Source organism: Hyperolius riggenbachi, chromosome 4, assembly GCF_040937935.1.
Source record: "Hyperolius riggenbachi isolate aHypRig1 chromosome 4, aHypRig1.pri, whole genome shotgun sequence".
NCBI lineage: Eukaryota > Metazoa > Chordata > Amphibia > Anura > Hyperoliidae > Hyperolius > Hyperolius riggenbachi.
In genome coordinates, this window is record NC_090649.1 from 203719849 (window position 1) to 203745934 (window position 26086).

Below are 26086 nucleotides of genomic sequence, written 5' to 3' on the forward strand. Positions count from 1 at the left end.
CGCAGGAGCTAGTAGCCTATGAACAGTGTCAGTGAGTGAGTGTCCTAGTACAGTTACAGTATATAACTATTCAGAAGGAAATAGAGTGTGTGTACAGTACACAGACAGTGAGTGCACGCACACGCAGGAGCTAGCCTATGAACAGTGTCAGTGAGTGAGTGTCCTAGTACAGTTACAGTATATAACTATTCAAAAGGAAATAGAGTGTGTGTACAGTACACAGACAGTAAGTGCACGCACACGCAGGAGCTAGTAGCCTATGAACAGTGACAGTGAGTGTACTAGTACAGTTACAGTATATAACTATTCAGAAGGAAATAGAGTGTGTGTACAGTACACAGACAGTGAGTGCACGCACACGCAGGAGCTAGTAGCCTATGAACAGTGACAGTGAGTGTCCTAGTACAGTTACAGTATATAACTATTCAGAAGGAAATAGAGTGTGTGTACACTACAGTACACAGACAGTGAGTGCACGCACACGCAGGAGCTAGTAGCCTATGAACAGTGTCAGTGAGTGAGTGTCCTAGTACAGTTACAGTATATAACTATTCAGAAGGAAATAGAGTGTGTGTACACTACAGTACACAGACAGTGAGTGCACGCACACGCAGGAGCTAGCCTATGAACAGTGACAGTCAGTGAGTGTCCTAGTACAGTTACAGTATATAACTATTCAGAAGGAAATAGAGTGTGTGTACAGTACACAGACAGTGAGTGCACGCACACGCAGGAGCTAGTAGCCTATGAACAGTGACAGTGAGTGTCCTAGTACAGTTACAGTATATAACTATTCAGAAGGAAATAGAGTGTGTGTACAGTACACAGACAGTGAGTGCACGCACACGCAGGAGCTAGTAGCCTATGAACAGTGACAGTGAGTGTCCTAGTACAGTTACAGTATATAACTATTCAGAAGGAAATAGAGTGTGTGTACACTACAGTACACAGACAGTGAGTGCACGCATACGCAGGAGCTAGTAGCCTATGAACAGTGTCAGTGAGTGAGTGTCCTAGTACAGTTACAGTATATAACTATTCAGAAGGAAATAGAGTGTGTGTACACTACAGTACACAGACAGTGAGTGCACGCATACGCAGGAGCTAGTAGCCTATGAACAGTGTCAGTGAGTGAGTGTCCTAGTACAGTTACAGTATATAACTATTCAGAAGGAAATAGAGTGTGTGTACAGTACACAGACAGTGAGTGCACGCACACGCAGGAGCTAGTAGCCTATGAACAGTGACTGAGTGAGTGTCCTAGTACAGTTACAGTATATAACTACAATACAAAATACAATCAATCAGTACTAAAGGACAGCAGAAATACTGGTATAGATGAGAAATAAACAGAGGCCTGGAGAGAACAGCTGCCCACACAGGCAAGGCCCTGAGGCCTAAAGCTGTAAGCCTGCAGCAGCTGTCTGAGTCTCTCTCTATGTAACACAAAAGCTACTAACTAAAATACAATGTCTATCTAACTAACAACAATATAGGTGTATATAGGAGGTGTATGTGAGCAAAAACGCTAGGTAAATGACCACAATAAAGCTCTTGCTAAGCCAACGCACAAAGGAGCAAATCTCTCTCTGTGCAAAGTCGGGCAAGGACGGAGAAACGGAACATGGCGGCCGCTATTTATAGGGTAGGGGCTGGCCAGGGTCCCCCTCAGTGATTGGCCGCCGTCAGAGGGCCTGGGAGCCCTCTGATTGGACCTAAGGACATCAATCTGGGCTATGACGCTATTCGAGCTCGGTATTCGAGTTAGAATAGCGCTGTTAGCTCGAATAGCGCGAATAGTGAATGGGCTATTCGAGTTCACTCGAATAGCCCATTCGAATAGCTCCAGCTATTCGGAGCTCGAATACCGAGCTCGAATAGCTGAAAAAGAGCTCGAATATTCGAGCTACTCGAATATTCGAGCTCTGCTGAGCACCACTGCTCACAAGGTGACACAAGAGGATATATGAGAAGTTTTGAGGAGATGAATAAGCAGATGCTGGAGGACAAGAGGAGACATAAGAGGAGAGAGCACACATTAGAGGTCAAGAGGAGATACAAGTAGATGTGAGGAGACATGAGAGGAAGTAAGGAGGTGAGAATAGACTAAGAAGAAGCCAAAAAAACAGCTCATCTTGCTACTGCAAAAATCCCGGCTGTGTTAATTACTGTTCCCCCCCTCCAGGCTGCCATGGACTTAGGGGAAAGACCAGCTACTGCTAGTTGCCAAAGTACGCTGTTTTTAAAGTAATTTGGGCACTGTATTTTGACGGCTCCCAAATTAGTCTGAGTGCCGCTAAATCCAGTGGTAATTCACATTACAGCCTATGGCGGCACCCTAATCTTCAGTGCCGTTTTGCGCTTTTACGTCTAGACTACCTAGGTTAAGTATCAAGCTTTGATTATCCTCTGTAATATTCACAAGCTGACACATCGTTGCATTCCAGCGGATCTGGAGGTGTGGCTAGCTTACAGGGATAACAATGGATAATTTGCATATTTCAGTAGTGATGCACTGGGAGACAGTGGCGGCTCCAGCTTCAGATTTTGGGGGGGGCTGAAAAGAGGCACAATGGCTGTCAGGCGGGGCTCATGGGGGAAATTAGCGGCGCGCGCAGCGGCGAACAATGGGCGTGGTCATGACATCATGTGGGCGGGGCTAACTGTAACGTAGTTATACCACCTAATGTAGTTACATTAAAAAAAATGAAGTAAATGCACGTAATGACAGACAACTTTTCCTCGGTAAATGCACATAATGACAGACAGTGTTTCCCTAGTGAATGCACGTAATGACAGACAGCGTTTCCCTAGTGAATGCACGTAATGGCAGACTGCATTTCACCAGTAAATGCACATAGTGACAGACAAATTCTCCCCAGTATTTGCATGTAATGAGAGACAGCCTTTCACTAGTAAATGCACATAAGAGACAGCTTTTCACCAGTTATGGCCCATTCACACTTGCTGAACGCAAAACACTAGTGCTTTTGCTAGCGTTTGCTATGGCGTTTTTTTGCATTGAACGTGAAAAAAAAATGCCATTCACACTTGGCGATTTTTTTAGCGATCGCGTTTAGCGCTTCTTTAGCACTGAAACGCGATCACCGGAAAATTGCCTGAAAATGGTGTAGGTTACACGTTTGTGTTTGGCGATTTGCTTTAACGCAAATCCCCCAAGTGAGAACAGGCCCATAGGGTATTATTGCACTAGCGCTTTAAAAAATGCTAGTGCTTCAGCAATTTTGCCGAAATCGCTGGCAAAACGCTCTAGTGTGAATGGGCCTTAAATGCACGTAATGACAGACAGCCTTTCACCAGTAAATGCATGCAATGACAGACAGCCAGTGTCAACCAGGACTTAGGCCCAGTGCACACCAAAACCGCTAGCAGATCCACAAAACGGTAGCGGTTTTTGGAGCGGATTTCAGAGCGATTCTAGGCACGTTTAGAGACGTTTTCTACACATGCCTAGCGGTTTTAGGAGCGTTTTTGGGTAGCAGATTACTTATACTGTTACAGTAAAAGCTGTTACTGAACAGCTTCTGTAACAAAAACGCCTGGCAAACTGCTCTGACGTAGCGTTTTTCAGAGCGGTTTGCGTTTTCCCTATTCTTTACATTGAGGCAGAAACGCTTCTGCAAACCGCAAACGTGCAACAGGAGGCATGTTTGCGGTTTGCTACAAACCTCAAACCGCCGGTGTGCACCATCCCATTGAAATACATTAGCCAAGCAGTTTTACAGGCGGATGCGGCCGGCGGTTCACATCCAAAACCGCTCGGTGTGCACTGGGCCTTACTGTGTCCCCAGGGCCCAGTATAGCCAGGTGTACAGATGTCCCCAGGTGGGGTGGCAGCAGAGAGAGAAGAGGGAGCGATGGGCACAGCGGTGGGGAAGGGGGACATCTCCCCCCCTTCCCTCACCGTAACTTGACATCATTGGGCCCCCCCTGTGAAACTTTGGATGGGGCCCCCCTATGCCAATCTGTGCTTCATCCCTCATAGGCCTCGATTCATAAAAGTGCTGTCGGTAAGGTAAAGTTGAGCGGGGAAACACCGCTGTCGGTATTTCCGCCTTCAGGGTGGTAATTCATAAAAATGTTGCTAGTTGTGACAGGCGTGCAGAGATATTCCGCTGTAGGCAGGCGTTAGGCTGTCGGGAGACATGCGGAAACAGGAGAAGCAGGCGTAGTCCCTCCGTGCGGTGTTCTCTCTGCAGCTGCTTGGGAGGTCTGTCCCATTCACTGCACTGTATTCCGCACGCTTCTCGCCACATCAGAGGTAGCGGTAATACCCGTCCGCATACCGCTACCTCTAATCTTTATGAATTGACTACTTGTTACTTTTGCTATGATAATCACCGTGCAAGGTGGTGATTTATCACTCTGCTCGCGAATGTCGGCTTTTCATGCGGAAAAAGCCTTTATGAATACAGATTTTGCTGTGTGGTCGGTAAAGTGAGCCGTTTTCAGCATTTCCGAATGCGGGAATGCTTTATGAATCGAGGCCATAGCGTCCCACCTGGTTGCCTGCGTAACGTGAGTGCATGTGTGACATCACACATGCTCCCACACATACACTGGCAACCACATGGGGAATGTATGAGGACAGTGCCAGCAATGGACAGGTAAGTATAGAGCAACAGGGGGTAGGGAACATTTTACATTAAGGGGGACAGCTTGGGGGGCGCAAGGCGGCGTCAAAAGCCTGATTCCCGAGAGATTTCATGCTGAAACCGATCGGGAATCAGCCTGCGGTGTATGGGCAGCCGACAGATCACTCTCTAATCAGAGAGAGATCTGACTCTAGGTCAATCTGCCCATAGAGCTGCTGATGTGTGGGCACCTTAGAAACAGGTGTACTTAACCCTTTCAGCAACTCAGATGTGTTGATTGCAAAGGCTCTGGCATTCCTTTTCCACATGCATGTCAAACAGTGAGTTATGCACTATTCTTATAACATCTACATTGTGTGTATGTGTGCATATACACGCAGAACAGGAGAAACCATAGATTTTATAAGAATAGTGCAGACAGAGCTGGCCTTAGAGTACGCGGGGCCTGGGGCGAGTGTCATATGTGGGGCCTAGAGGCATAAGTGAAGGCCATGTACCGTACCACCACAGTCACGGACTTGTCCACCTCTAAAGCAGTATGCCTTATTATTGTCTAAAAACTTGTTAAAGGCCCCTAAGCCAACCAATACAGGAACAATTACAGTACGTAATGTAATCAAACTGTATCTATCCCTAGCTCCCCAGCTAGCCTCTACCTATCCCTAGCTCCCCATGAAACCTAGCACCAATCCCCAGCCAGTCTGGAAGCTTCAACCTGAGCCCTCTCTAGCTCCAGTCCATGCTTGACTGACCTAAATGCCCCTGGGGCCCTCAGGCTGAGCACATCACCTTGCACATTACCTTAATCTGACATTTGGCAAGCTTCATGTCAGTGAAGAAATTAATTACAAAAATGCAAACGGCATAGTACAGTAAAGCATGCTGAAGACGAAAACCTAAGCAATAAAAGGGGGGTTGTGCAAAATATAAGGTGTGTAAAACAAAATAGGAAAATCTGATTATTTGTAAATGACACACTGCTCAGAACACAAACAGCTAGGCTTCTGTAGACCTTTCCTTCACCACTACCAAAATGAGCATGGTATGGCGGGCATGACATGCGGGGCCCTCTTCATGTGCGGGGCCTGGGGCGATCGCCCCACTTGCCACCCCCAAAGGCCGCCTCTGAGTGCAGAACTAACTGACATGCATAAAAACCCTTGTGGAAGAGGAATGCCAGAGACTTTGCAAGCAACAGAGGCAGCTGAACTGCTGAAAGGGTTAAGTAACCCCTCCCCCCCATTACAGGGAGTCAGAGAGCAGCCAGAAATGCCTGAGATAAGCTCACCCCTGTCCTGTGTGTAGAGTCCAGGCTCAGGGAAGCGCCTGGTCCAGCTGTCTGAGGAAGAGAGGGAGTCCCTGTCAGCCCGCATAGAAAGCTCAAATCTACCGCGATAAGGAAATCTACACACGTGGGGAGAGGGAGGGAGGCAGAGATCACGCACAGACAGCCTGCAAATCTCTCCTATCCCTGCTGGAGCTTCTCGTCTCCTATAGCTCCGCCTACTTCCCAACATCCAATGGGCATTAAACTTACCAGCCTGCTTCAGTCCTGCAGCAGCAGAACACGTTGCGTTGCCTATACATCCCCAGTGTTCCACGCTGTGTGATGATCGGGTAATTCTGCAGAGCGGGGGCTTTTGGAGGGGCTGACATCATTTCAGCTGGGGCTTAAGCCTGGGTAAGCCCCAGTGTAGCGCCGCCACTGCTGGGAGACCTCTTGGAGCTCACTCCAACCAGAATTATCGCAAATACTTTCTGCTTTAAGAAAGCAAACTTTTGTTTTCCATAGCATTTTAGTAAGGGTAGGCTGACCATGTGTCCTCTTTTGCCCGGACAGGTCCACTTTTTCAGACCTGTCCGGGCTGTCCTCCCGGATATTTGATCTGTCCGGAGAGCCGAACACACTTGCAGAGAGAGATCCATTGAGGCTGAGATGAGCCGAACACTGCGAGTCAGTGGCAGAAGAACAGCTTGCAGAGATCCATTGAGGCTGAGATGAGCCGAACACTGTGAGCCAGCGACAGAAGAACTGCTTGCAGAGATCCACTGAGGCTGAGATGAGCCGAATACAGCGAGCCCAAGGCAGAATAACCATTTGCAGAGATTCTCTGCAAACGGTTCTTCTGCTGCATGGGCTCGCAGTGTTCGGCTCATCTCAGCCTGAGTGGATCTCTGCAAGTGGTTCTTCTGTCGCTGGCTCACAGTGTTTGGCTCATCTCAGCCTCAGTGGATCTTCTCTCTCTGCAAGCTGTTCTTCTGCAGCTTGGGCTCCCAGTGTTCGGCTCATCTCATTCAGCTCCTGACTCAAACGGCTCTTCCTCGGGCTAGGCAGTGAGTCAATCCCTTCCTGCTGCTCTGCTCCACCTCCAGCCGCCCCCATCCACTGAGACAGAGCAAATTGCAGAGCAGAGGGGTGGAGACAGCGCCAGAGACAGCCTGAGTTCAGTAGAGATGGGAAGTTCGGATCTTTTCAATGATCCGGATGATTCGAATCGGATCATTGAAAAGATCCGGATCTTTGATCCGAATCTCGGATCATTTGACTACGGAAGCATTTCGGGGGTGAAATGACTAGTGAGACAGGAGAAGGGGAGGGGGATGGACACACAGAGAAGGGGGGAAGATGGACAGAGGGCAGGGAGTGGACAGAGAAGGGAGGAGGGACGAACAGAGAGCAGAAATGTTTGCACACAATACCCACATGCTGCAATCATATGCTTTACATGTATTTCACCTATATGTGCATCTGTGTACTTTGCATGCAAACGTCACACAGTGAAAGAAAGCATTCCCCAAAGTAAAGTGCAGCTGTTTATGAGGATCATATTGCGCTGCAATCACAGTGCCTGCAAAGTTACTGAGCTGTGCTGAGCCAAAAGTTTCCAATGTGATCACTGTGCACAACTACAGAACAGACAGCCTATACTGAGCAGCAAATTATAGCCAGTATGTGTGCTCTACACATATCTGGCAGTGGCACCCATGTCCCCTCTCTCTCATCTACCTTTGGCTCCAAGGCTGGCTCCCATCTAACAGAGCGATCCATCTCAGCTCTGCTTCCAGGACCCCGCTGCCCGCTGAGAGTGGGGCGTGTCGCTCCTTGCCCCGCCCCTTTTGCGATCCGAATCACTCATTTTGATGATTCGGATGATTCGACTCACAAAATAGATTCGGATCAAAGATCCGAATCGTTCATGATCCGGACAACACTAGAGTTCAGTGGGACTCACGCTGGGCTGATCACTGGTGCTGTTTGTGTGTGACCTGTGGGAGCAGCTCAGCAGCACAGCCTGAGCCCTGAGTTCAGTCTGTCAGTGTCAGTGAATTGATTCAAGTCACGCTGGTGCTGTGTGGGCAGCCTGTGGGAGCATAAGGGCCTTAGTTGTTAGCAGTGAAGTCACTGCTGTGTGGCCAGCCTGTGGGAGCATAAGGGCCTGAGTTAGCAGTGAAGTCACTCTGCTGTGTGGGCGGCCTGTGGGAGCATAAGGGCCTGAGTTAGCAGTGAAGTCACTCTGCTGTGTGGCCAGCCTGTGGGAGCATAAGGGCCTGAGTTAGCAGTGAAGTCACTCTGCTGTGTGGCCAGCCTGTGGGAGCATAAGGGCCTGAGATTCTAAGCTATACTGGGGCCATATTCCTATCTAACCTATACTGGGGCCATATTCCTATCTAACCTATACTGCGGACATATACCTTGTCAGCACATTTGTGGGGAAATCTGCTGCCAATCTCATTGCATTTTGTGGGAAAATCTGTGAATCTGATTGCATTTTGTGGTTGGCCGGCCCTCGACCATGTGGTCTGGAAAAAAAAAACGTCCCTCCATGCCCACGAAGTTGAACAGCACACTGCTAAGGTCTTGTATATTTGGCCCCACCCATGACCACGCCCACATGCTGTTGTGATCGTCCTCTTTTTTGGAAATCAAAATATGGTCACCCTAAGTAAGGGGGCTTTTAGGCATGGGCGGATCTAGGGGGGGGCAAGCGGGTATCTTGCCCCAGGCGCAGTTTGTTGAATTCTTAAAAAGGCGTCAAAATGAATGGCAGTTTAGGCGCCAAAACCTGACCTTTAGGCGCCAAAACCTGACGTTGCCCCAGGCGCAACTTGGTCTTGATCCGTCCCTGCTTTTAGGTCCGTTGTAGCCCCTCACAAACTCCTAGGAGTTCTGGTTCACCACGAGCTTGCTAGGTACTCTGTAACTTTTTTTATAGGTGACTACAGCTTTACATTACTGTGTCTGTTCTACCAAAAGATGGACTGATAAGTTAGAAAATAACGTTATGCCAAATATTTTTCTTCAGGTCAAGAGTTTTGTCACGTCTCGTGTAAAGAGATATCCAGCACGTCGACTGAAGCACTTCCTTTATCCTGATCTCATACATAATGCATTACTTTTACTTGCCAGCAGATGGCGATTAACACACGCCGGAAACGAGAATGTCGGAGGAAAGTGACGTAATCTTGAAATGCCTCTATCTGCTGGTTTATGTAAGTTGCGGTTGGAGGTGGAGCAAGGGAATGTTATACAACAAGCTGCAATAGCTGGAACGCGTGGCTGCAGGTACTGTGTGTGTGATAGAGGCTGAGCGAGTGATGGTCAATGGGATGGACAGCTCCTCTATGGGCTGCAGGCACTGTGCATTGTAGAGGCAGGAGCGAGGGATGGTCAATGGGATGGACAGCTCCTCTATGGGCTGCAGGCACTGTGCATTGTAGAGGCAGGAGCGAGGGATGGTCAATGGGATGGACAGCTCCTCTATGGGCTGCAGGCACTGTGCATTGTAGAGGCAGGAGCGAGGGATGGACAGGTCTTGTATGTGCTGCAGGTACTGTGTGTGATTTATTCATGGGCTGCGCTGCAGCTACTGTGTGTGATTCCTTCATGTGCTGCAGCTACTGTGTGTGAGTCCTTAGCTATTATATGGCTGCAGAATTCAGTTCTTTGATGTGTGTAGACCAGGCTTTCTCAACCAGGGTTCTCTGGAACCCCAGGGTTCCTTGAGGACTCTGCAGGGGTTCCTTGGCATTTTACCCCATCGTGGGGGAAGTATAATAGAGCATACCATAATAGGTGGTACTGTAACAAGAAGCACTAAATTGGCGAGTCAGGAGACAGTATAATGAGTGGCAGTGTAATAGGAGATAGTGAAATTAGCAGCCTAACCTACTTAAAGAGACACTGAAGCGAGACTAAATCTCGCTTCAGCTCTCATATATAGCAGGGGCATGTGTGCCCCTGCTAAAACGCCGCTATCCCGCGGCTAAACGAGGGTCCCTGACCCCCCCCCAACCCACCCCCGCAAAAGTTGGTTGCAAAGGTTGGTCGTAGAATATGCTTCCTAGAGGCAGGGCTAACGGCTGCAGCCCTGCCTCTCAGCGCGTCTATCAGACGCGCATCGCCGCCTCTCCCCCGCCCCTCTCAGTGAAGGAAGACTGAGAGGGGCGGGGGAGAGGCGGAGATACGCACTGACAGACACGCGTGGGGCAGGGCTGTGGCGGTTAGCCCTGCCCCAATGCGGAAGCGCTCCCCCGCATTACGGAGGGGATTTGGGCGGACAGGGACCCCCGTTAAGCCGCGGGATAGCGGCGTTTTAGCAGGGACACACGTGCCCCTGCTATATATGAGGTCTGAAGCGAGATCTATTCTCGCTTCCGACTCTCTTTAACGACCATGCTGCCTGAACAATAAATGTAGGGGTTCCTCAAGACCAAAACATTTTTTGCAGGGGTTCCTTGAGATCCATAGTTTCAGCTGTAGGTAGCCCCACCGGAGCAGTGCTTTTCAGCGCTGCTAGATTTGGGCGCAGCCGGCGCCTCCATAGACTTCAATAGGAATCATTCCTATTGAAGTGCTCAGTGAGTAACGTCGGCTCCGTCAGAAGACAGAGCCGAAGTTGCTTAAAAACATAATAATTCGGCCTCCAGCAATCGCTGGAAGCCGAATTATTTCATTTCCCTACTATCCATGTCGGCCTGGAGGGGGAATAGTAATTAAATCGGCCCGGACTTGTGCAGAAGCAGGATCAGCTATATAACGCTGTATCCTGCGCCCAAGTCTACCGGCGCCGATTTCAAATGTACGCAGCCCCACACAGAGGTTGGGACAATTGATTGACCAGAAGCTGAAACCTCTGGTCCAGTCGCTCCCCTCATATGTGCAGGACACCTGCGATGTGTTGGGTGTGTTGGCTGGTTTCTTGGCACCCCCGGGGTCCCTCCTAGTGGGGATCGATGTTGAATCCTTGTACACTTCGATCCCACACCGGGGGGGGGCTCCGGGCAATGTCTTTCTTTTTGAACGAGCGTTATCCGGGGGCTGATCTACACAATGCCTTCCTTGTAGAATCCATGGAGCTAATTTTGTATCTTAACTGCTTCGTTTTTCAGGGTCGTTTTTATCGGCAAATCCGCGGTACGTCTATGGGGGCGGCGTGTGCCCCAGCTTATGCATGTTTGCACCTGGGATTGTGGGAACGCGAGGATGTGTTTCCCATTCCAGAGTACGGTGCACACGTCGCCCTCTGGATTCGATATATAGACGATGTATTGATGGTGTGGAGTGGAACGACCGATGAGTTAAAGGGATTCATTGATAAGCTAAATATCAACGGGAAAAATATAAGGCTCACATATACATTCGGACAGGAGATTTCATTCCTGGATTTGATGCTGAGAATTGAAGGGGACAAAGTGGTGTCCTCCTCTTATCGTAAAAGTACAGCTGGCAATACGATTTTACATGCCGACAGTCACCATCCGCGGTCCTTAAAATGTGGAATTCCATATGGGCAGTTCCTCCGTTTACGGAGGAACTGTTCATGTGATGGGGACTTTCGGAGAGAGTCGCGCGCAATGTACAGGCGTTTTCGAGCCCGCGGTTACCCACATTCGGTCCTACGGAGGGCATTGAGTAGAGCATGGTCCCTGGATCGTGACAGGTTGTTAGCCCCAAAAGATAAAAAACAGGTTGACGAACAGGGCTATGTACGTATCATTACCAGGTATGGGGCACACTGGGAACGGTTACAGGGGCTTTTGACTAAATTCTGGCCGGTGCTGAGGGAGGTGTCTGAGGTTGTGGGCCCCCGACCCTTGCTGACAGCGAGAAGGGCCCCCAATCTCAGAGACCGCCTGGTTCACAGTGAGTTACAGGCAAAAAATAACACATGGCTACAGGAACGAGTGCCAAAAGGCATGTTTAGGTGCGGCAAGTGCAAACTATGTCCATTTATTGATAGGACCAAAAATTTCCAGGATAGACTAGGTGTCACCAATTATGATATAAGAGCTTTCATAAACTGTGACAGTGAGAAGGTAGTGTACATGATTGAGTGCCCCTGTCATCTTAGATATATAGGGAAGACTAAGAGGGCCCTAAAGGAACGGGTGTTGGAACACCTAGCTATCATTGTTGGTGGGAAAGGTCAGACCAACATGGCGGAGCACTACAGAGAGGTTCATGGGAATAGTTTGAGGGGTACAACTGTAAAAGGGATATATAAACTTAACATTTCAAGCCGTAGAGGTGACTTTGATGAAGTGTTACTCTGCAAGGAGTCAATGTGGATATTCAAACTTGACACGGTGAGCCCTAGAGGTTTGAATACAAAGTTGGACCTCTCACCTTTCTTGAAGGTAGCAAGGTATGGCTGACCCTATGGCACTTACGGTGCTTATAAAAACCAATGGTTGCGATGAATGGTTCCTTTTTTAAGCCATGTCACTTCGGCATTGGAATGTGAATATGCTTGGTCCCGCAATGAATGTTAGAAATGCACCGTGCCTTCTTTAAGCTGTGCCACTACCTGCCGCACACAAATCAATAAAAAGACATGCACTGATGCCTGTATCTAATGAGGACGCTGCTATTTGATGGAACATGAACATCACTTTGAACGTGAAATTTGATGGGAGAAACTGGAACTGTGGTAACTGACACATGCCCTGTACTAAACTCCTTCATTTGGATTGGATTGTTGCTTCAGGTGGTGGGAGTGTCTGATGCTTTGCTGGACTCTGAAGCTATGATGATTCGGGGAGTGGAATATCTAGGAATTGGCTAGGACGTGCAGCCTTCTCTTTCCCTCCCCTCTGCCTTCCCCTCCCCTTCCTGGCTTGTCTCTCCTCCTGTTGTTTGCTGGTGGATGGGCGTGACACGGGTGTTGAAAAGGGCGACATGTCAGGAGCTAGCCACACCTTGAGAAAGAACCTGGGCGGTTCGAAACGCGTCGGTGGGCGGAGCTTTGATCAGCTGATCGCTTCACAGCAGCGTGTGCCCGCTACTGCTCCGGGCCCGGCGTGCTCTTCTCCCCTGCCGGTGAATCATCACAAGAGAATCCCCTGCTGCGATTGAGCAGGAGCGATAGGACCCTTAGGATCAGCTGGGTTCATGTGAGGCGGCACTGCGGATTCAAACGGAGCATCACGTTGGATGTTGGTGAGATCCCCCTATGCTACAGCTCAATACCATGTGCAATTCGGGTATATAAACAGGATGTGGCTGCCACCATCATTGAATTTAAGTGGATAAAGCTTTCTCCCTATTGCAGAGTTTTTTCTAAGGGGGCCCCCCAACAATTTTTACCTATCCGGGCATGGTGCATTTACAGGTGAATGCGCGGGCGAGTGATGGATGTATGTGATTAAGTATGCCATACACGCTATACGTCTGTGAGCACATGTAATTGCGGACAAGCTGATTTATGAAGTTTTCTGCTGAGCTCTTGTTTTTAACCTTTTGTATTGTGATGACAATTGTGATGCTTGCATAGTTTTTGGAAAATTTGTATATCGGTGCTGTAATTAATAAAAAGTTTTGTATTCCTTGTTGACACTATGAGCCCAAAAGCTTTTCTTGTTTTATCATGTTCCTTGAGATCCAAAAGTTATTTACAGGGTTCCTCCAAGGTAAAAAGGTTGAGAAAGGCTGGGGTAGACAATAAGACCCCGGATACAATGAACTTAGCTGCTGAACATGAGCTAGGCCTAGGGGCTGCAATTTAGTGACATATTACTTTGCTTGATCTACGTTAATTTAATACTGCAAAAAGTTAAAGCAAACTTGTACTTAATGCATGTTTAAAAATCTGACAATCTCCATGATACAGTAACAGGCAGGTTTACTTACCACTCGAAATCAACTTGCAATGTCACAATCCTGTACATTTTTGATTAGCAAGAGCTGGAATTGTTTGATGCTAAACTGAAAATTTGCAAATGTTGATTCCAGGTGCAAATGATCATTTTTTTTTTAATATAGTTTGTGTAATTCTGGCATCTTGTGCTGTGCTTTGCAAAGTATGTGGTCTAGTCACTGCCTCTCAAAGGGATTTCCAATAATTCTTTCTTGGTTTCTGAATCGGTTCAATCCCCTTCTAATGCTGATAATTGGATAGAGAAAGTCAAATTTTTAAGATTACATCTCTGCAGACGTGTAACTTCCTAATAATCAATGGGGGACTAGAATGTTAATGGCCAGAGTTGACAATAAATCATTGTTTGTGTAGTAGCAATGGTATATAGAATTTTACTGGAGTGTAATACCCTCCCTCCCTAGGGAAGATTCTTACTGGTTCACCACAGTGGACCAATGAGAATCCTCAATGAGTAGGGAGGATTACTATTGGCTAGAAATGCGAAGTTCGGATCTTTTCAATGATCCGGATGATTCGAATCGGATCATTGAAAAGATCCGGATCTTTGATCCGAATCTCGGATTTTATTATGGAAGCATTCGGGGGTGAAATGACTAGCAGGACAGGAGAAGGGGAGGGGGGGTGGACACACAGAGAAGGGGAGAAGATGGACAGAGGGCAGGGAGTGGACAGAGAAGGGAGGAGGGACGAGCAGAGAGCAGAAATGTTTGTTTGCACACAATACCCACATGCTGCAATCATATGCTTTACATGTATTTCACCTATATGTTCATCTGTACACTTTGAATGCAAACGTCGCACAGTGAAAGAAAGCATTCTCAGAAGATAAGTGCAGCTGTTTAGAGCGAGTGCAGGAGGATCATATTGTCCTGCAATCACAGTGCCTGCAAAGTTGCTGAGCTGAGCCAAAAGCTTCCAATTAGTTCACTGTGCACAACTACGGAACAGACAGCCTATAACGAGCAGCACATTATAGCCAGTATGTGTGCTCTACACATATCTGGCAGTGGCACTGATGTCCCCTCTCTCTCATCTACCTGTCCCTGGCTCCCCTCCAACAGAGCGATCCATCTCTGCTCTGCTTCCAGGACCCCGCTGCCCGCTGAGGGGGCGTGTTGCTCCTGGCCCCGCCCCTTTTGCGATCCAAATCACTCATTTTGATGATTCGGATGATTCGACTCACAAAAGAGATTCGGATCAAAGATCTGAATAGTTCATGATCCGGACAACACTACTATTGGCTAGTTTCATTCCAACAGAAAGCCTCAGCAATATGCCTTCTGCCAGGGTTCCTATCAGTATTTCAGTGCTGGTCCCTGGTGGCAGGAGAAGCGGCAAGTCGGAACCAGTGTAGTTGTTCAGGAAACTCTAGAGATATGCACCATTGTACATCTGTCCTAGTGAGGACCAAGCCTGGTACACACAATGCAATTTTCCTTAAGATTGACGGTCAAATGGATTATTTCCGACAGGTCTGATCTGATTTCTGATTGTTTTTATGATCGATTTTGTATAGAAGTGATCACAAAATCGATCAGAAAACCCATTCATAAATCAGATTGGACCTGTCTGAAATCGATTCGACCATCAATCTAGTGGAAAATTGCATCGTGTGTACCAGGCATAAGCCTGGTACACACCACATTTTGACTGGCCAATTTTACTACTTCCATGTAGTATGAGCGTAGAATTCTTAATATCTTTAATAGCAAGTTGCATGCAGTTGCCAAGCTTTCCATCACATTTCTTAAAGAAAATCTGTACTGTCCGATTTGTACAATAAAAAAACATACCAATCGAGTTACTGTGATCTCCTGGATTCCTCTTTGCCATTTCCGCAGCTCCCCGCCACGATCCTGACTTTTAATCGCCAGTTTTAGGCAGAGTTTACAAACCAAAAACATGGCCGCTAACCAGGAAGTGATTGTTTGTGTGTGTATGTAAAACACTGTATGTAGGTAAACACGAAGATGACAGCTTACTGGTTCTTATTTAGCAGTTAGATGTCAGGTGGTCAGTAGGCTGGAACCAGTAAACTCTTATGCTATCATCTTTTTGTGCCTGAAAGAGTTATACTTCAGGCATGCAAGTTTATCTCTTGTCAGACCCTTGTCGGATTGTAGTGTAAACCTTACGGATAAGTAATTATAGCCATAAGGGCTGATTTCCACTTAGCTATCATGTCTCTTGAAGGATGCACTCCGGAAATTGCAGTGGTGCGTGTCTGCGTCCAAATTGCTTAGGCCAGGCCTGGGTAAACTATGGCCCGGGGGCTGGATTTGGCCCACAACCACTATGAAGCCAGCATGGGGATAGAGGGGGGGATTTGCTTTTTCTGTCTCCCAGTGTTCCCCAACCCGGTCCTTAAGGCCCACCAAGGCCTGGTGCACACCAAAAACCGCTAGCAGATCCGCAAAATGCTAGCAGATTTTGAAACGCTTTTTCTTATTTTTCTGTAGCGTTTCAGCTAGCATTTGCGGTTTTGTGAAGCGTTTTGGTGTAGTAGATTTCATGTATTGTTACAGTAAAGCTGTTACTGAACAGCTACTGTAACTAAAAACGCCTGGCAAACCGCTCTGAAGTGCCGTTTTTCAGAGCGGTTTGCGTTTTTCCTATACTTAACATTGAGGCAGAAACGCATCCGCAATCCAAAATCTGCAGCAGCCCGGGAGTATGCGTTTCTGCAAAACGCCTCCCGCTCTGGTGTGCACCAGCCCATTGAAATACATTACCCTAGCTGATCCGCACCCGCAAGCGGATCGCAAACCGCAGCAGAACCGCTCTGGTGTGCACTAGGCCCAACAGTGCATGTTTTGTGGAAATGCACAGAGGTAGTTAATCAGATCTTCTGAGACACTAATTACCTCACCTGTGAATGTTTGTGGTTTCTTGCACAGCATGTACTGTTGGTGGGCCTTCAGAACAGGGTTGGGGAGCTCTGCCATAGATCATCTCTACTATTCTCGCTGTCTAAATTAAATGTATCTATTTTATTTCTAGATTAGTTGTTCTGCCAAGCTGATTCTGAGGTATCTGCTCCTGTTCCGTCCCTTGACAAGAGCCACAAGGATGTCACAGAAGGCCCCCAAGAGCAAGAAAGAAGGGTCTGGGAGTGAAAAATCAAATGGCAGCCAGAAACCTACACAGACATTGGATGCCAAGTCTAAAGCAAGCAAGATGGCGAAAAGCCCAATGAAAAGAAAGTCGGAAGGCACAGAAAAGGGCAAAGCTAAAGCAATATCAGAGGCAAGCAGCAGTGAAAATTCAGACGCTGATCCTAAGAGGATGAAGCTAGATAAAAAAGCTGATGCTGAAGTCGGAAGTCTGTTTGATGCAGTGAAGAATTCTCGTCTGGCTAACGCTGCCTCTGTTGCGGACTTTAAATTTAACAAGAAGAGGTTGCGGTTGGTGACCAGTGGGGATGACCTGAAGGATGATGCACTTGGTATAGTGTACTGGATGTCGAGAGATCAAAGAGTTGAAGGTGCTTATTTTTTGTGTGTGTGTGTGTGTGTTCGTGTGTGTTCGTGTGTTCGTGTGTGTTCGTGTGTGTTCGTGTGTGTTCGTGTGTGTTCGTGTGTGTGTGTGTTCGTGTGTGTGTGTGTTCGTGTGTTCTTACTTGTTATAGGAAGACGGTGGTCCTCCAATTCTGTGGGCTATCTGCTTACAAGTACAGCGGAGTCCAGAAAATCGACTTGTAATGCACAAAGTTGCAGGGGACTGACTACTGACTGATCTAAAGTTGTAGAAGGTAAACAGAGGTGCCAAAAGAATAAAATTCACTAAATTTTTAAAAAATAGAAGAGAAAGTGGTGGACTTACCTCTTTCCAGGAGACACAAGACTTGTCGATTTCGATAAACTAAACAAAATTCACAGAGGCGCTTGGTGTCTTCCAGACCTGCATTTGTTATATTCTCAATCCCTTATTGTCTGATGAAGCGGGTTCATACCTGTGAAACACGATGCAGAAAATAATTTTGGAGTACTTAAATGAAAGTTGTTTACTTTATCGAAATCAACAAGTCTTGTGTCTGATTTGAGGAGGTAAGTCCACCACTACAGCCTCTATTTTTAAAGATTTTAGTGAATTTCATTATTTTGGAGCTTCTGTTTGCCTTCTACATTATCTGAGTCACCCTTGGTGGAGGAATGCCAACCCCCCTTTTTTCTGATCTACAGAGAGCGACTTCTTAATCCTGAGTGGGGACAGGTCTAATCTCCCCATTTGCATCTACAGTGGTTGCCTTGGACCTATATGCTGGGCATTTTTATATGCTGAAAAATATAGTAAATGTTTGTGCTAAATTGGCGTAACCCAAGGAGAAATGTTGATCTTTTGAGGTCACTGCAGTGCATTTATCAAGAGAGAGAACGGGTCTCTGGAAGCATGAGACTACAGTCCTTAAAGGACTTACGAGGCCAAAATGTCTAAAAAAAGAAAAGTACCTGTAAGCTGTTTAAATGCACGGAGGACGCCGTCCGCGCGCTCCGTGCAGTTCCGCCGGGTCCCCTTCCTGAGATCGCCCCCCCGCGCCGACCCCGACCCCCCCCAGGCCGGGTCGGGCTCTCGTGCCGCTCTCAATATGGCCGCTTCCATTGGCCGCGGCTGCGCAGTCCGCCTGGCCGCGAGTGCGGCTGCGCAGCTCTACGGCCAACCCCCCGAACCACGCACTGTAGCATTTTGGCCCCGTAAGTCCTTTAAAGGACCACTATCACTGAAATCAAAAAATGTAAAATACATGTAAACGCATACAAATAAGACGTACGTTTCTTCTAGAGTAAAATAAGACGTAAATTACTTCTATCCTATGTTGCTGTCACTTACAGTAGATAGTAGAAATCTGACAGAACCGACAGGTTTTGGACTAGCCCATCTCCTCAGGGGGAATTCTCAGGGTTTTGTTTAGTTTCAAAAGCGCTTAGTGAATGGCAGTTGCTCTGTCCAACTGCCAAAAAAGTGTGCAGCGAGCACGGAGGCTGGCCTGCATCATTGTATAAATCCTTTTCAGGGAATGTCTTTATCCTACCTAATAAAAGGCAAGTGTCGCTGCGTCCCATGTCCGTCCGTCAGTGCTTTTTGTGCACTGCGCATGTGCAGGGACGCAGAGACACTGCCGAGAGCCGGAGGAGGACGGAGCCAGAAGGGGCAGGCGTGTGGATGCACGCGGCGCATTAGGGACAGACCTAGCCAGTTTTTAAATGGGCTTAGGTCCACTAGTAAAGAATAAAAGCCTTGCTAAGAATCCAGTCCATTTTTAAAATAAAGAAATCCCTGTCACCCCCCATGAAGAGATGGACTAGTTTAAAACCTGTCAGCTCTGACAGATTTCTACTACCTACTATAAGTGGCAGCAACATAGGAGGAAAGTAATTTATGGCTCATTTTACTCTGGAAGAAACACACTTCTTATTTGTATATGTTTACATGTATTTTACATTTGACAATTTTTTGCGATAGTGGTCCTTTAAATAGAGATGTGAGCCTCCAGCATCCCTTATCAACATGGTTTGGCATCTTTTCCGTGTTGTTTTGACAACAGTCCACACCTTAGTTTGAGCAGTTCCTCCTACATAAGTAGTTGCTGAGCACTATTCTAAGGATTATGGCGATTTACTTTCCCTAGTTTTGTACTTGGGTGACTTGTACGCTTTGGTTTAGGTCTAGGCTGTGGTACCTGAAATATGATGAACATGCTGTGGAAACTGTGGTGTAGTGATAAGTACAACTTTTTCCTTGAATGTTTTATTAGATGTTCCACTTGGGAGTTCATAGATGTTCATAGGCTTTTAGTGGCTTGCGTGTCACATTTAACTTAATTCAGCTGCTAGTCTGGCTATGCACTTGGCAAGGAAATGGTGCAGGAGGGGTAAAGCGGTGGTCAGCCAGCAACCTTGAGCTGAGACTGATCACCAACAACAAACACTTTCAAGCAGCTGTGGGGAGTTGTAACGTGGAAGGGCTGAAGTGTAAGCTGTATGATCTTGTGTTTCAACCTGATGACTCTACACAGCAGACATCTTAAAGGACAACTGTACCAAGAGATATGTGGAGGCTGCCATATTTATTCTCTTATTTTATACAATACCAGTTGCTTCGCTATACTGCTGATCCTCTGCCTCTAATACTTTTAGCCATAGACCCCGGACAAGCATGCAGCAGACCAGGTGTTTCTGACATTACTGTCAGATCTAACAAGATTAGCAGCATGCTTGTTTCTGGTGTAATTCAGACACTACTGCAGCCAAACAGATCAGCAAGGTTGCCAGGCAACTGGTATTGTAAGGACATAAATATGACAGCCTCCATATACTTCTCACTTCAGTTGTCCTTTAAGCTTCATACACATGGTAGATTAAACTCTGCCTAGGCTGGGGATAATCTCTGCCAAGATTCCATCGTGTGTATGGCCTCTGATCCTCCTCTGCCTGAAGGGTCAACTCTGCCAAGGGCTTTGTTCTCCTTGCCCTGCCTGCTCAGTTACGCTCCTTGTGCACCTCTCTTGGCAATAACACCTGATGCTAGTTTGGATGCCAGCAACAGGTCTGCACAGCCTTGGCTGTTGCCTGAGGGATTAAGTCCTGATCCATGACAGCTGACATGCCTTGTAGGTGTGCATGAGGCCTTAAAATATGCTGGGATGCTGAAACTGAACAATTTATGGGTATTCATTAATGTGCACACTGTTAGAAGATCAGATATATATTTCAGATATGTACTGTTTACTCTGTATTCTATTCTATACTATACTATTTGTAGAACAATGTCACATGGCATAGTAGTTCTTTGTTTTTCTATAATTCTATATTTTTCACTTACCTTCTATATGTTCTTTGCTATATAAATCTTTTTCAGATAACTGGGCCTTTCTGTATGCTCAGCGTCTGGCTCTGAAGCAGAAGTTGCCACTGCATGTTGTTTTCTGTTTGGTACCAAAGTTTTTGGATGCCACCATTCGACACTATGGCTTTATGCTGAAGGGTCTGAAAGAAGTCGCTGAGGTACAGCTATAAAATCAGTGACTTTTGCCAATTTGTTTAAAGACTTCCCAGTGACCCTAGTTTTTTTGGTTTTTTTGTTTGTTTTCCTTTTCAGGACTGTAAAGAGTTGAATATTCCTTTCCATTTGCTGATTGGGTATGCTAAAGATGTTCTCCCAAACTTTGTGAAAGAGCACAGTATCGGTGGGGTTGTAACCGACTTTGCACCTCTCCGTGTCCCCTTGCAGTGGGTGGATGATGTCTGTGGACGCTTGCCTAAGGATGTACCACTAGTCCAGGTATAACATTTATGGGTTCAACTCAAAACCTAGAAATGAGCATTGTTGTTAAAGGACCGGTGTCGCCAATGATTTTGTGTGAAGCAGATAGATCTAGTTGTACACAGAGCACATGCGTGAGTCTCGGAGACTCGTCAGCTGCCCGTAGTAATGCCTGTAGAGACGGGACACTGAAAATCCCCTCTAGAGTCTTCCTGAAGAACAGCAGTGCCGTCACCTGTCAACATGACAGACTGTCCCGCTGGATCCTCGAGTGCAGCCAGAGAGCGCGAATCAAATTGGCCAGGGGAGCATAAGTAGCACTAGGTGAGAGGCTGATCATGTTCTCTCACACCACGATGGTATGTCCCGCCGCTGATGCCTGAACAGGCACAGGATACATTTGAATAAGTAAGTGTATTTGTTTTCTGTGGGGCAAAAATAAATAACTGTTGACACTTGTCCTTTTAAGAATTGAATATACATTTTCAGGTTCTAAAGCAGTTCCTGTGCTCTTTACTTACTCAGGACCTGAGCCCACTGACGCAGTTGTACCTGCTTTTCAATTACACATCAATGTTGCAGAGGCTGAAATGCGGACAGAAGTGGACACAATTGCATAAGGACTCGTTTATGTATAGCGTGCTTTCAGGCGTGCTTATGGAAACTCCATCACAGGGACAACCATACATGGGCTGGGATTTACAGCTGAACCGCAGCACATGGTTGCCTGCATTTTTGGGCACTTGCGCCTGTGATGCTCATTCAGTGTAATGAATGGGATCGCAAGCGCTGCCCCCCGGGAGTCGCGTGCAATGCAGAGCCACGCTGAGCGCATGGCTCTGCGTTGTATAATGGAAACAAAGCCCTTAGTGGGCTCAGGCCCTCAGTAAGTATTTAATCTACTGCAATTCTTGTGAGGGCTGTCTGTAGACAGTAAACCCCAATTATCACATAACGATATTCAGATAGCACAGGACCAGTGGCTCCAGTTCTCAGGCACATATCATACAGATTCTTCAAAGATGCTCATATTTAAAGCCCAACTAAGGCCAGAATTGAACAGTTTTAATTGAATGAACTAACGGAGCACTGAGCTATTTACCATATAACCGTTTATTATACAAAAGGCGTCATAATCTATACAATGAACACACGGTGCCATAAAACCCCCATAAAATTGTGACCAATCATAAATAACCTGTGGGCATAATGATTCCATATCAGGAGTGCTTTCCTGTAAATCCGAACCAGTTATTTTCTTCGGGCCCAATAATCTTGTGAGTGGTAACCCAAGTCTGACTGTGATGTCCTGCAAAGAAAGATGGACACAGCCATCCTCGTGTGTAATGCAACACGCCTCTATCACAACATATACAATGCATGTACTCCTTACAGGCAGGTGTTCATGCGCAGCCTCAATGCAGGAGCTGCAGTTATAAACATTTGTGTCCCCTTCAAGTAGGGCCATTCAGATGCCAACAGTACTGCTGCAGTTCCTCTGCTGTTGTCGCTCCCTACAGTGTGTTTTGCACAACTGCAGGTGTTGGGAGATTGTGATGTCGCAATGCTGCCAGTACTTTCTGTGTTGGTCACGTGGGAGCTGAGCTTGGGCATAGGAGTACAGAGCCACGGGGGGAGGCTTGAGCAGGGACCAGCTGACGTCAGGTGAACACATGATGCGTTTTGTCACAAAAGCTTCTTCAGATGTGTGCAACACCGCAGGGAGAGAACACAGTGGAGGAATACACTTCTGATATTCATCTACCATCCTAATTACTCTTAGAAGTGGTCTTATTCAATTGTGCGTTTAATTGGCCTTGTGTCCCATAAAAATGTCCATTACAAACTTTTATTTACAATACAGGCTGCTGCTAGCATATAGTAGTCGATAGACACAGTACATAGTACATATATTAGTGTTATGGTACATATTTACCTGATCGGCTCTTTGCATTACCTCTGTATTACAGTAGAACTAATAGGCCTATAGGCTGTATTCACAGTGGGACGTTGCGTTTTTAATGCAACGTGTCTGCGTTGAGGTAACACGCTGCAAGCAGTGAGTTACCACAACGCAACTTTTTTTAACACAACTATAACGTCGCACTGTGAAGGGCCCATAGGATTAGCATTGCAGTGCGGTAAGCTGCGTTATAAGACTTTAATAACGTGCGACCATAATGTCCCACTGTGAATGCGACCATAATTGAAAGGACTCTTCAAAGATTTTTCTTAATTCTTTACCATTTCCAGGTGGATGCCCATAACATTGTGCCTTGCTGGACTGCCTCCGGTAAACAGGAGTATGGAGCACGTACCATACGGAGGAAGATACATGACCAACTCTCACAGTTTCTCACTGAATACCCACCAGTCACAAAACATCCATATGACTCCAAGTTTGAGGGAGAGGTTAGTGTTTGTTTCTTGCACTTATCGTCATTACAACTCAAGCAGCTGTCTGAAAACAGACTTATTCATGTGCAATTTTTTTTTTTTTTTTTTTTCTCTGCCTGGTATTCACTGGGCAGCCCATAGATTGGGATCAGTGTTACGCCAGTCTGGAGGTGGATCGGACTATTAAGGAAGTTGATTGGGCCAAACCTGGATCAAGGGCGGGACTGAACATGCTCCATTCGTTTTTATCAGAGCGCCTTAAGTCTTTTAATTCAGACAGGAACAACCCAAATCGTCAAGCTCTAAGCAATTTGTCACCGTGGTTCCACTTTGGTGAGTTGCCAAGTAAACGAAAACTCCATAATGTTATATAAAAGTGAGCCTTTTATGTACTATTTTGTTAGTGCATTGGCAGTGCCACACTAAAGCCATTGCTGCACCTGTTATAAAGTTAAGTAGGAAAACGTATTTCATGTAAACTTACTGTGGAGCACTGATGTAAGAGCTTCCTGTGATTGTCTGTTGACTGTAGAGAGGCAATGCTGTCAGTACTACTGTCTACTCATCTGCCATTATTTCAACCTTTTCTCGAAGAAGCTGGCTACAGTGATTTTAAATGTACATTCTCCCATGGTTGTAGTTTTGGGTTTAAAGAGAATCTGTATTGTTAAAATCGCACAAAAGTAAACATACCAGTGCGTTAGGGGACATCTCCTTTTCCCCTCTGTCACAATTTTTGCCTCTCCCCGCCACATTAAAAGTAGTCAAAAACAGTTTTAAAAAGTTTGTTTATAAACAAACAAAATGGCCACCAAAACCGGAAGTAGGTTGATGTACAGTATGTCCACACATAGAAAATACATGCATACACAAGCAGGCTGTATACAGCCTTCCTTTTGAATCTCAAGAGATCATTTATGTGTTTACCTTCTTCCCCCTGCAGCTCTCATCCACTAAAGAGTGACAGACTGTTTCGTCCTGCAGACAGCTCTGTGTCTGTAATTCCTCAATATGTGACAGCCCAGCTCCTTCCACAGCCTGACAGAGGACGATTTATCCAGCTTGTAAAAGGAAGCTCTATTCTCTCACTGACAAGAGAGCAGAGAGGCTGCCTAATGTAAATAACACACACGAAAGTGTGCATAGAGGGGGCATGGAGGGGGGGGGGCATGCATAACAGTTCAACAACACTGAAGAGTTAGCAGCCTTCCAGACACAGGGCAACAAATCCGACAGGGGAAAGAGAAGTTGATTTATTACAGAGATGGTGATAGTAGAAAGTGCTGCAGTAAGCCAGAGCACATTAGAATAGGTTCAGGAACTTGTAGGATAGTAGAAAAAAAGATGACATTTTTGTTAGTCTCTTTAAGCAGTTTGCTGAGGTACTGTGATGGTCATCCTGGCTTTTATCATTTGGTGCTGTTTATCTGCTCACTTAACCAGTTCGGCCTATCTGGACGAGCTTCCTCGCCCAGATAGGCAATGCTGCTCCTGCCGCTAGCCCCCCGATCAGTGAATGGGAATATAATTCCCATTCACCGATCTAACTTCCCCGCAGAAATACCGATGCTTTCTATCCAGAGAGCGCGGTATTTCTGCCCCCAGGAAACTTCTCCTCTGCTTTTAAGTTCCTGGATGCGAGATTGTTCGCATCCAGGACTTTTTTCACTTTGGCCATCTTGTGGCCAAATAGTAAACTGCACCCACATACATTTTAAATTAAACAATTGTTATTTTACATTTAAAATAAGCAGTTTCCCTCCCACACCAAAAATTACCCACATACATTTTTTATTAAAAAAAAAACAATAAAAAAAAAAACAAAAACAACATAAATAGTTACCCAAGGGTCTAAACTTTTTAAATATGCATGTCAAGAGAGTATGTTATTATATTATTTAAAATTATAAGCTTATAGTGATGGACGCAAATTGAAAAAATGCACCTTTATTTCTAAATGAAATATCGGCACCATAAATTGTGATAGGGACATCGTTTAGACGGTGTAATAATAACTGGGAGAGATGGGCAAATAAAATACATAGGTTTTAATTACGGTAGCGTATATTAATTTCAAACTATAATGGCCAAAAACTGAGAAATAATGAATTTTTTTCATTTCTTTCTTAATCTTCCTGTTAAAATGGATTTAGAAAAAAAATAATTATTAGCAAAATGTACTACCCAAAGAAAGCCTAATTAGTGGCGAAAAAAACAAGATATTTTATCATTTGGTGCTGTTTATCTGCTCACTTAACCAGTTCGGCCTATCTGGACGAGCTTCCTCGCCCAGATAGGCAATGCTGCTCCTGCCGCTAGCCCCCCGATCAGTGAATGCACAGTTGTGGATCAGACATAGACGGCATATCTAAATGCAGCAGTCAGATTAGGATGGGTGACAATTTCTGCAGCAAGTCTCAGAGTTATGAAACTGTTCTTCTGCCTCCTGCTTTCTGGATGTATGAATGGGGCAGCAGTGCGATGCAGGTCCATTTTATGCTGGACCTTGCTAGTGAGGTCCTCTGTTGTAAACCATTGCATGCTGTGTATCTCTTCAGTTTTGCTCCTTTGTCCTGATTGTGAGACATATGCGCTTACTAACCATAGAGAGGGAACGGGAAGAAAAACAAGTTTTTGCACAGGCTTCTGGGTACA

General features: G+C 46.2%; 2 protein-coding genes across 8 annotated transcripts in view; one reads left to right on the top strand and one right to left on the bottom strand.

The window, feature by feature from the left end:
- Positions 1-15752, bottom strand: part of LOC137571708 (uncharacterized) — a 173760-nt gene extending 158008 nt beyond the window's left edge. For all 5 annotated transcript variants that reach the window (XM_068281255.1, XM_068281256.1, XM_068281254.1 and 2 more), the window contains exon 1: positions 15568-15752. In XM_068281255.1, coding sequence (XP_068137356.1) covers positions 15568-15607 — 40 coding nt within the window. In that variant the 5' untranslated portion in view covers positions 15608-15752. The remainder of the gene's footprint in view (positions 1-15567) is intronic.
- The window catches only part of LOC137571709 (deoxyribodipyrimidine photo-lyase-like), a 30611-nt gene continuing 13620 nt past the window's right edge, over positions 9096-26086 (top strand). The window contains exons 1-6 of one of the 3 annotated variants that reach the window (XM_068281258.1): positions 9096-9180; positions 16775-17258; positions 20630-20775; positions 20870-21052; positions 23288-23446; positions 23566-23764. In XM_068281258.1, the coding sequence (XP_068137359.1) occupies positions 16844-17258; positions 20630-20775; positions 20870-21052; positions 23288-23446; positions 23566-23764 (1102 nt within the window). In that variant the 5' untranslated portion in view covers positions 9096-9180; positions 16775-16843. Of the gene's footprint in view, positions 9181-9376; positions 9446-15875; positions 15991-16774; positions 17259-20629; positions 20776-20869; positions 21053-23287; positions 23447-23565; positions 23765-26086 lie in introns of those variants that run through there. The other 2 variants (XM_068281259.1, XM_068281257.1) reach the window with 2 other exon arrangements.